Consider the following 12288-nt stretch of genomic DNA (forward strand, 5'->3'; position numbering starts at 1 on the left):
ATACAAGTCCAGTAGCACCTTTAAGACCAACAAAGCTTTATTCAAAGAGTGTGAGCTTTCGAGCACTCTTCCTCAGGCAACACACAGTGGAACAGGGATCATGAAAGTACAGCTATAAGGAGAAAATAAATGAGTAGCAAATGAGTAAACTGTCATAACATCCAAATTAGTATTTGCTACCCATTTCCATTGTGTGTTATCTGAAGAAGAATGTGTACACTCTAAAGCTCATGCTTTGAATAAAGCTTTGTTGGTCTTAAAAGTGCTATTGGACTTGTATTTTGTTGTGCTGCTTCAGACCAAGACGGCTACCGGCTTGAACAAGAAAGTACTTTGTCACCATTTTGTGTGTGTTTTGTTAGCTGCAAAGCTTTCACCCATTCTCCTCAGCCAGTCCACATACTGCCCCCCTCCCCTTCCAATCTAATTTGGAATTGGATGCTCCAAGCTGTGATTGCTATAAAACTTTTCTGCTGAGTCATGACATTGTTTCCTCAGACCCTGCTAAAACAGGCTTTTCATGGTTTCCCAGCTGAAAGGCTCCACACCATCAGCTTGCTGAAGGGACATTTGTTAGCTGTGACTTTCCCTCACTGAAGTAACACACTCATCGGCTGCTGTCCTTTGGCAATCCTTCTCTACGTGACACAGGCCACATGACTGAGTGTCCGAATGGTCCAGTGTTCGCAGGTAATGGCCACTAAAAGAAGGCTTCCTTTGTCTATCATGGTGCTACTGAAAGTCTTCTGGGGCTGACAGATGCCACTCCAGAAGGTTAATAAGATGAAGGCAGCTCTTCCAGCTGGACCATAAGAGGGATTATGTCTGAGCAGCAGATAAACCGCTTATTCCAGAAACAGACACTGCTTTTTTTGTTGTTGTTTAAACTTCGTCACTCTTCTCAGAATTCTTGCTCCAGTCCTACTTTTGTACTCTTGAGGTTAGAGGTGTAGGCTTCAGTTTGCTCAGCAACTGTACAGTGTAAATATTACTACGTATCGGAGCCTTCTTGGTAATGTGATTTGGGGGCCTATCTTTCAAAAGAATATAAAGCCAGTCAGAAGTCTGAGGATTTTGCTTCCTTAAAATAGAGCCTCTTTATTCAGTCCAGCCTAGCCTCTCTTTCCTGCATGACTACCCTTGACAATTGTGAATGATACAAATCAGCATGAATTTGAAAACTGGATTAATATTTCTTATCGTTTGCCTTGCGCTCCAAATTCAAGGAAGCAAAGGTAAGTGCATATTGAAGTATGGTCTGTGTTACATTGCTTCAACCAGAAAGTATAGAAATGGAAGAATCTCTTATTGTGTGTGTGTGCATACCCCTGCACTGAAAATTTTGATGTCATTTGGGCGACAGAATTTAAATTAATCCTAGGTTGAGTAGTAAAGACAGTATGATTTCTGTAAACCAGATTCAAGATTTCAATCTGTAAACCGGATTCAAGATTTCAAGATTTCCATGTAGATTTCAATCAGATTTTGTTTAGACTTTCAATAAGATGTGTAATTTCGAAACCATAGGAAGATCACAAAGCTGAGGCAAAGAGATATGCATGAATGCCTGTTCATTAGCTCTGATTCGACTAAACTGAGTGCCACTGGAAATAATTACATTCAAGTTGATTGCAATTGGCTTGATTCATTGGCTTAATTAGGCATGATTAAATTTACTGTGCAGTCCTAAAAATGCTTTCCTGGAGTAAACTTCATCAAGTACATTGCCATAGGTTTTCTGAGTAGACCTGTTTAGGATTGCACTATCAGACCTGCTTCTAAGTTTAGAAACTTTAGTTCCAAATGGGTTGCATATTCTTTATAAATAAGGATAAAAGCAATGGATATATCTGCTACACCGCAAATTAAAAGTATTGTGCAAGTAGAAAGCAAGCTGGCATTCACGTTCTTTTAGATATGCAAGAACTGTAAAAGGATGAGTAAAAGGGCACAGGTTACTTTGCCAAATTAATTTTGGAAGAAAACTGAGCATCACTTTGTTCAGCTGTTTAGCAGGGAGCCATTCAAACAAAGCCATTCAGTATTCATCGCAACACACCAATGTTCCTTCGGATGCATTTAAAAGCCAACATGGCCTTTTTGTAGTTCTGCAACCTGAAAGTTTGATAACATTACAGTTTATATTGCTGTGACACAGCAGTGACTTTTTGGAGAATGTTTATATTGTTTACTTGGGTAGTTTGAATTAGTTTTACTTTTTAAACTATCATTTAACATTTGAACGATTGAACAAAAGTGGAGAGAGAGGCTACATATTGGTTCTAGAATGGTTTAGAAGGTTCCTTTGCCTGTACTTCAGGATGAATTTCAACTCATATCTCAAATATGTCACAGGTTGTCTGAGTTATTTCCTGAGCAAAAAGAATGCATATTCCTTTCATCTGAGTAGTGCAAATATAATGTATAATGAATTCAAGATCAAATATGTTTGTATTAAAATGTCAGAATGAGTAAAGAGAGATGAATAATGAAATTGGGCTATCAATATAGCTATCAAAATAATATTTTGAAATCTGTTTCCAGATGACAGATTGTAACTCTTTCTGCCAAAGATTTCTTAAATGGCTTTGTAAGAGAAACTGTATAAATCACTAACATAGTTAAACAGCAGTAATGAATTATGATTTAATCATCAAGCAAAATGAAAGATAGCTAGATAATGTTTTCCTCCCAATGAATATCAAGGTACTATCGCCTCTTTTTTTAAAAAAATATTTTGTTACAATTCACTTTTTAAACCATTGTTTATTCTGTCTTTCATTTTTCACAATCCAGTTAATGTAATCTCTTAATAGCATTCTAAAAATTGGGACACATGGGCAGGGAAAGGGAATCCTTAACTTCAGCAAATGACAAGCAAATGTGAGCAGGAGTTCATTACTGAACAAGTGAGAGACCTACCTAGGACAGGAAAGGACAGGAAAAGAATTAAATAACAAGCTTCTTTGAAAAATACACATGACAGCTTATTTCAAGATTATTTTGATACATAGTTTTTATGACAGATCTGAAGATTTATCTTAAATAGTTTTGGCTTTTGTCAGTTTGTGTTATTAATTGTCTCATGTTTAAAAAATTGTCTGGATAACATTCTCAATCTGTAATCCTTCCAACGTATGACTTGAAAGAATCTATATTTTTCCATATCTGCATCCAGGAGTAGATCAATATTTCAGCCATTTTAATGTAGTAATGCAGTTATGTATACTATTGCTTCTTTAAATATGACAACTTCAAGGTTTTGTCCAGAAAGAATCCTGTTGGAATTAAAATACTTGTGCAACCATGACATAGCTTCTCCTGCACATATTATATTATTGATGCCCCTCCCACTGATTATATGGCAACTTTCCATGCCATCAATGGATACCTCACAATAGGGTTGCCAAGTTTCCACTGGGAACTGGGAATCTCCTGCTTCTGTTGGGTCCTTATGGTTACTGCTTAACTGAGCAGCGGGAAGGGGGGGGGAGAAAATGCCAGTATCACTAGCAATGCTGAAACTTTTGATCAAAATTCTATGGGTAAACATACCATATGTGCAAATGCTAGAACACCACAGGTGATATCATTACGTTGCTGGTAAGCCCAACCCCCCCCCATCATGGGTCTCCCACTGGTTGCCAGGTTTCTGATGCAAACCCTATGCCCCAATGACCATTCTCGCTGATGTGGAAATATCCCAAGTGATCAGAAGGATCTAAAATGCTAATGGAACTTGATACTACTTAGCACCAATACACATAGTACAAAGTCCAGGTGGGTGACATGTGAGCTTTGGAAGTTCTACTGCTGGAGTTCCATGCTAGAAACTCAACACTCAGGCACATGGTTGCTTAATTTGCATGAGGACTACAGCAGCCTTCCCTCCCACATCATTTATCCAGCTGGCCCTGTAGATTCACTATTCGCCTTGTGGAAAATTACAAGTAGCTATTTGTATTTCCAATGAAACAAATAGCAGCTCCTGGCTGTTTCCATTAGGGGAAATGGCACAGGAAAGGAAGACTTAAGCCCCTGCTTTCTGTGCGCCTTCTCTGAACTTCTCCAAGCCTTCTCCAAGCACAGAACCCCATGACTAAACCTACCTGATGTAATGTATGAACCAGTGCTTAGAAATAAGAAGCTCCATGCAGGCAAACCGTCTTGCCATGGAATTAAAGTGCCTTTTTAACAAATCAAGCCTTGGGAATGTGAAAAGGCACCACTATCTCTAATGCTTAGTCTGCATACAGAGTAGACTGAGCTGATAGATGACGATGACTATTAGAAGATGACTACTACTACTAGTAGTAATTTATTAATGTTATAGCTACAGGCCTTAATAGCATACAGTAGACAAAAGACAAGCTATATAATAATAAAATGCAATAAAAATACAAAGTCAGCTGAGCCATACAAGGAATAGAATACAGACATATCAATTGCCATGCATAAAACATATCCTTAGTTTGTTCGATGACAGCATAAAAAAGGCAATCCTAAATTTAGTGGATTAATTTGTATCCACCAGTAAAAAGCTGATGCAGTCCTCTACCTGATGCAGTTTATAGGTAGTGGTGCATTTCAGACTGTAGCTGAAGAAAGTCAAATGTTTAAAGCATACAATTAAAAAGCAGCACATTGAGGACAAAGGTTCTAACCTATACGCTAGTTAACCACTTAGAAGAAATGATCATGTAGAGAACTTTAAACAATGTCATCTTTAGCTGCAGTTTGAAACAGTACAGTCCATTCTGTCATCTCAGAACTCTGCTGCTTCATTATCACTCAATGCATCTGTACACCATGCCTAAATCACATCATAGAATCTAGTTTCTGAGGTAATGTCTTGGAACAACCTTACTTGTTTTTAACCCCTTGTGAAATGGGTTTGAACATTTCAGAAGGACGTCTAATATAATATAAATCATAATGGCTGATATGATGTTATCATTTGTATATGGCTGAAATACAGATACAGGAAAAATTGGGCTTCCAATCTTACTTAGTGTCGACCTTCTACCAACATACTCATACCTCAAAAAAGACATTTTCTCCCAATACCAGAACTCATGAGTACTCAACAAAATTAATGAACAGTAGGCTTAGAACCGATAAAAAGAAGTACATCTTCACCTAAGGAGTCATTAACGCATGGAATTCACTTCTGCAGGAAGTGGTGGCAGCTACAAATATCGACAGCTTCAAGAGATCTTTCAGTGGCTTTTAGCCACAAGGTATGAATGGAACATTATGTCTGGGGTAGTGATGCTCTGTATTCTTGGCGCTTGGAGGTCAACAGTAGTAGTGTTTCTGGAGTTCTAGCCCCATTAATGGATCTCCGGTGGCACCTGAGTTTTAGCTGTGGGACTCAGTTGATTAGATGGGCCACTGGCATGATCCACCATGGCTTTTCTTATGTTCTCATGTTGACTTACTTAAAAATATGGGAAAATTCAGATGCTTAAGTACCCTGTAGCCTTTTATATTTGCAGTGTAAAAGGTCCATATGACAATTTTATTCTACAATATAATGTTTCTCAACTGAATTAAAGAAGCCCGAGCAAGATGATAATTTTCTTAGATTTTTGCTTAACATGTCAGTAGGTGCCTGTTTGGAAGCTATGTATTCACACTGAATTTTACGAGCATTCATACAGCTTCTTCTACTTTCCACCAACATCTTTCAGCAATTTTTAAAACAAAACTAAAAGGTCCTATTGGCATATTTCTGCCTCAGCACTAGCCTCTGATTCATCCAGGAGGCTACATCATCCATCTGTCCACAGAGTGAGAACAGTGGATGGTCATATGAAAACCTTGTTCATCTCTGTGCTTTGAAGATGTATCTTCAATAATATTCAGCTACCCAGATCCAGAGAATAACATGATGTGGAGTGAAGTCTTCTGTTCTGCATCTACACCTCCAAGAAAGTCAAACTTATTTTACTAGAGAGGCAGAATAACACATATCTGGATTAAGAACTTTGCGTTAGGACCCTTCAGAGTTGGAATCCAGAAAATGAGAATTCCCAAATTGCTGGAATTTCATTAAAGTCAATGGGGATAACCAATTTCCACTTATAAAATACAAAAAAAAAATCCTGAACTGAGAGCTTTCCCTGAGCTCTCTGACCCTTTTTTATTGTGCTGCCATGTTGTGACATTTTAAAGTCTTTTAATGGGAGTTTTAATGGGTTTTTTAAGACATTGTAACCCGCCGTGAGTCATTTGGGAGTGGTGGGAAATAAATCGAAATAATAATAGTAATAATAATAATAGTAATAATAATAATAATAATAATTTTGGGAACATGTGGCAAATGCATGCAGCAAGAACCACTATTGCAAGTCCAAGGGCCACCTGGGCAGCATGGGGCATGGCACAGTGAAGCAGAGGAAAACTAGTACTGGGGAGTGGGTGAATACATCAGGCACCACTGGAAGGCAGACTCAGGCACAATATAGACAAGCAGTAGTATTGGGAAGAGCATCCACAGCAGTGGACACAGCCCAGTTGAATGAGTAGCAGCTGGAAGATGCAACAGGACAGCAGCAGGAGCCTACAGAATGAAGCATGGCTCCGTACTCTGGTCTGGACTGTACCATGCTCTTATATTCAATGGATATCTCAGAAAAGCCCCACAATGTTTGTTTATTTATTATATTTATATACCGCCCTCCCCTGAGGCTCAGGGCGGTTTACATTGAACTTATGAACCATACTTGAAACAATCTGCATTAATAACCATACAATAATATTAATAACAGTGGTTGTAACAGTATAACAATATTCCTACTGCATTCCCCACATACCAACTTCCTATACCTTGTCTATGTTTCAGAACAGTGGCAGCTTTGACACACATTGTCAATGCACATTTGATGTTCTCTAGCAATTATCTATGAGCCTCTTGGGGCACAGAGTGGTAAAGCAGCAGAGATGCAGTCTGAAAGCTCTGCCCATGAGGCTGGGAGTTCAGTCCCAGCAGCCGGCTCAGCCTTCCATCCTTCCGAGGTTGGTAAAATGAGTACCCAGCTTGCTGGGGGGTAAACGGTAATGACTGGGGAAGGCACTGGCAAACCACCCCATATTGAGTCTGCCAAGAAAACGCTAGAGGGCGTCACCCCAAGGGTCAGACATGACTCAGGGCTTGCACAGGGGATACCTTTACCTATTTAGATCTATGTCACAAACCTTCTTCTTCTGCCTGCCTAAACATAATAATAAAAGGGTCCTAAACATAATATAAAATTTCCCCATTTATCTACAATAATCTGTTTTATTCATAATAGACACTGAGGGGTAAGGAGTAGGTTTGCCAAGTCCCCTCTGACTACCAGCGGGGGTTGGGGGAAATAGGCAGGTCCTGGAGACTGGGAGATGAAGCCTGGGGAGGATGGGGACCTCAGTGGGATGCAATGCCATGGAGTCCATCCTCCAAAGTGTTTTTTCTTTCAGGGGAAGTGATCTCTATAGTCTGGAGATGAGCTGTAATTTCAAGGGATCCCAAGTCCCACCTAGAGGCTGGAATCCCAAGCAGAAAGGAGTCTGTTTCAATATGCAGAGCAAATGCCCCGAGGGCTACAATGGAGTTACGAATAACTATGCCTGTCTTTGAGTTGGAAAAGACCAGCTGGGCCTACGTGGGCAGACATCACTCACGTTTTGTTCCCACACATTCCTCCATTCCTTGGCAGGCAACACCTGTAGGGGGGCACTGAGATCCCTGCCCCCACGACATTTGATGCCTGACTGTCTGAGGGATGTTTCAGTTTCCTTCCTGAAAAAGTTGTCGGAGGGACAGGTTTTGCTTTCCTTCTGTTGCAAGCAGCCTAGTCTGTTTTCTGTAGGAGACAATGGGATTCCAAATATTACGATATTATTTTGGATACTTGGAGCTATAAAATACAAGTTCAGAATTATTTGTAACTGTTCCAAATGTAGCATTATTTGGTACTTCTGAATATATCTGAATTACAGTTCCATAATAGATTCACATGATTTCACCCATATTAACAATTAATATTCAGATGCTCCCTTTGGGGACTGCAGTAATAATTCCTTTTCCCCCACTATGATTCAGATATTTCACCAGGTGGTCAGAATTAAGTAATGTAAAACTGCACAGAAATCAATTAGGAACAAATTCAATTTGCTGTAAACATGTCAACAGTGGTTTCAAAGGAGTTTATTGAGGAGACAGAAATAGTTGGCCAACATCAGATGTTTTCAGTCAGTGTGTATCTTGAGGTCAAATTGGAAATGCTGAGTAATTATCATATTTCCTTTATAGAAACCATAATGGGATGTAGACAAAGCAGGGGCTGCTAGTTTGAATTTTTCAATTTGAACATTTATGGCCCTTAAGGGCCATTTCGCACGGCTTCAAAATAGCACAATGGTTGCTAATTGAAAACGCTACTAATTTGCCTTAACGCACGACGTCGCAGACAATCTGCAACACTCCTGAAACCAATCAGCAAAAAGCGCTTCGTTGTAGCGCTTTCAGGGGAATCCAGAAAAGTGGATTCACCCTCCGGATAGCGATACACTCCTGCAACCAATCTGCAACACTAGCGCTAAAGACCTGTGCGTTACCATTGTTGCGGGTTCTTCAAAGTCCCTCCCCCTGAGCCTGTCCTCCAAACTTCCGGCGAAGCGATCGCCATTTTTTTTTCTCCGAGCGAGCGGGGATAAACGCACCAGCGAGCCTCTTTCTGTTTAGAGGCTTCCCTGGCTTCAGTCCTTCACCTTTAGTCACTAAGCACAAACCACATAAAAGCCCGTTTGCTGAAATAAAATCCCTTTATTTTTTACACATTAATTCAGCCGAAAATCGGGCCCGTGAGGGGGGGGGGATTTTTTTTTTATCACTCGAGGCAGCGTGCCAACGATCATACAATCAAACGACAGCTCACATTAGGCAGCTGGATGGGTCTCTCCGTTGCAACGAATCTACCTAGATTCGTTGCTATGGGTCTGTTTTTTTTTTTTAAAAAAACCTTTCTTAAAAGGAAAGGGGCTGTTTGGGAGCATGCTAACGGCTGCCCATTGGCTGCTTGACGGCCAGGGGCGGGACGAGCTTGGCAATAGCACTTCCTTTCTAGCGATTTCTGCCGAGACCGGAAGCCTGTGGGAAACGCTAAAAAACGCAACTGATTCCACTACAAAGGCAGGTATGCATAACGACGAATTCCACTATTTTAAATGGCGATTTTTCATTCCGCAAACAATTTGCAACAAAGATCCCCGTGCGAAAAGGCCCAGATTCTTGAGATTGATTAGATTTTCCATTTGCACACTAATTTGGGTCAACCCTTTTCTCTCAGCCTGAATTCCCTTCCCTCAAGAAACTGAGGAGCAGGGAGGAAACAGCCAGAGAGACTGCCCTCCATAATGACGCTCTAGAAATCCCCCCATGTCTTTACTGTTGAGATTACTTCCTACACCATCACCCAGAAGTAACATCACATCCTTCACCCTTCTCAGGCAACCTGGCTAAGGCAGTGGTGGCAACCTTAGAATGATTCACACAGGAATATATGAAGTTTGCGATGCCTTGTTCTGTTTATGACCCGCCTTCACTGAAAAGTATTATTTTTGCTACTTTTAGTAAGACAAAAGTTTTGAATGTAGTGTTTAATAGTTGTTTCAGACTTGCAGTTCTTCACTTGGTGTTTCAGTTACTGAGTGAGAAATATGCCTCTGTGAGCTCACCCTTTGTCTGATGTACTGATTTACTTAGCTTGAAATACTTCTTGTACATTGTGTCCTTTCCCTTTCCAGAAAAAAAATATTAGGGTCACGTAGCATTTATTCCTGGAGATCTGATGTGAGTTTCAGTTCAGGGAATAAATAGTTTCAGGTTTACTCAGTCCCGCAGACAAAAGCTTTCTGTGCGCTTTGAAAAATCGTTTTAATTAATGCTGGCTTTCCACTTTCCATCCTAACGAACAGTAAATAAACTATTAAGGAAGTCTCCTCATGTAACTATCCCAGTAAAAAAGGTAAAATAAATCTGCATCAAATTGTTCTGGTCAGAAATATTTTTTATTTTACCCATGACATCAATATTTGTACTGATTACAACATTTTCTATTCACAATGGAAACCTCATAAGGGTCACCACATTTTGAAAAGCAAAAGAGAGGACACATTTCCCAACTGACTATTTCAAACAACAACTCTCATTTTAAATACCCCTACTATTTAAGCTGGGAGAATTGCTAGCGAGGAATACAATAGTGAGGAAAACACCTAACCTTCCAACCCCAAGGAGGGGCATTTTCATCGGGGGTTTTAAGAGTCCAAAAGAGAATGGACACACAAATAAAGAGAACATGTCCTCTAAAAAGAGGACATCTAGTAACCCTAGTGATGGGTGAATTATATACATATAGCTAGTTCTGTCACATGACCAGAAAGCAATTTTTTTTTGTATTGTTGAAGTCTGACTCTTAGGAATGTTCTCATATTTGGAAAAGTAAATTGGCCCTGATTTAACACAGTGCATCATCTTCCTAACTACTAATTTCTTAAATAAGAATTCATTATTTGCCTGCTTCTAAAATTAGAAATATTACAGTATAAAGTAAGTATTGACAATGAATGTTTGACAGCTGTATTAGATACAGTGAATGTCCACAGGAATAACTAGTGCTTTATTGGTATAATATAGTAAAGTGGCTGAAACTGAACTATGAATCACAAACTCTTTGAGTCAAATCTCATTCCTGCCATAAACTGAGCAGGTGATAACTCTCTTTAACAGCCAGCTTGTTATAGTTGTTAAGAGCAGCAGTCTCTGTTCTAGAGAACTGGGTTTAACTCCTCACTTCTCCATGTGTAGCCCCCTGAGTGTCTAGTGTTGCTTTCTGGGAGCCCCCCTCCACACATTTACCTAATCCCAGAAGAGTTTTTGGTATGCTGATGTCACCCAGAAATGATGTTGGCACATTGGAGACATCAGGAAAATGCTCTGGCTTTGGGGAATCTCTATGGTAAAAAAAACAATAAATTGGCCTCAAACTATACATCGGCACATCAGGATGCTCTTCCTGTTGATTGTGGGGAGAAGCCACTGTTTGAGGGATTTCCCCCCTGCATTCTGAAATCCCCAAAACAGGGTGACCAACACCAAAGAGGGGATTCTCCCAGCCCCAGCCTGGGTCTAGCATCCCTGTGCGTGTGGGCCAGGCCCAGTTCTCTTAGAGATTTTCTCACAAAGCAGTCCTATTAGCTCTGGCAGCCCCCCACCCCTCACTCCCACTTCACAGGGAGTCTGTTGTGGGGAGAAGAAGTGGAAGGAGTTTGTAAGCTGCACTGGGATAACGCTAGGGAGATGTGGGATATAAAAAAAGCTTTTCTTCTTCTCCCCCTCCTCTGTTCCCGTTTAACCTCAAACTTTCAGAGGTCTCCCAAGCCCCTGCCTCCAAGTTCCATTGCCTGCAGCAGGAGAATTCTTTTTAAAAAATGGAAACTCATTTACTTACTGGAAGTTACAAAGGTGGCTGTAGGAACTGTCAGAAACTCTATGGTCCCTGAGTTTCCAGCCATTCTTAGAGCTAGCCTCTGAGCACTAACAGTAAGAACACAAGGCTGCATTTAAAACCCAAAATGAACCCGCAGTACTGTGCCCCCTTTACCCTTCCACTGGTTCCCTAACCTTTCTTCTTCTTCTTCTTCAGCAACAACAACAACAACAACAACAACAACGGTGTCCCATTGCAGAAATGGTGTGGTTTTCACTGATTTTCCCCTTTCACTGTGTAACATTCATAACAGTCCTGTTTTTTTTAATTATACAATTGAAAGGTACTAGAATCTAAAGCAATTCCTGGCCAGATTTAACTTATGGCTCTGGCTGGCTGAGACTAAAGGATTTTGGCAGGTCCCATTCTCCTTGTTTTAATGGTATTTTTTGTTTTTAATTAAATTATATATATTATATTATAAGAAGAGCCTCAGCATATTCCTGAGCGATAGTAACTCATACACTGCTAGAGACATCCACTTTACCTTTTATATTGTTCCAGAGAATTATAAATATTCCAGTGACCTTAGAGACCATGATTTTGAAGGACACAATGTGATGCAATGGACGAGGAGACTGAAAATTTTGCTTTTAGCACTGCTGTGCTCGTGCCCAATAGGATCCATGCCAATATGTGGGAGAAATGTTTTGAGTACATAAAGTGCTATATAATTGCTAACTCTTAGGGCCATTTCGCACGGCTTCAAAATAGCACAATGGTTGCTAATTGAAAACGCTACTAATTTGGA

General features: G+C 40.1%; 1 protein-coding gene across 1 annotated transcript in view; it reads left to right on the forward strand.

Annotated features, from left to right (window-relative positions):
• The first annotated feature begins 634 nt into the window (after positions 1–634).
• IMPG1 (interphotoreceptor matrix proteoglycan 1) overlaps positions 635–12288 on the forward strand; it is a 111167-nt gene continuing 99513 nt past the window's right edge. The window contains exon 1 of the mRNA XM_077313660.1: positions 635–1235. Within this exon, the coding sequence (XP_077169775.1) occupies positions 1154–1235 (82 nt within the window). The 5' untranslated portion in view covers positions 635–1153. The remainder of the gene's footprint in view (positions 1236–12288) is intronic.

Source organism: Paroedura picta, chromosome 1, assembly GCF_049243985.1.
Source record: "Paroedura picta isolate Pp20150507F chromosome 1, Ppicta_v3.0, whole genome shotgun sequence".
NCBI lineage: Eukaryota > Metazoa > Chordata > Lepidosauria > Squamata > Gekkonidae > Paroedura > Paroedura picta.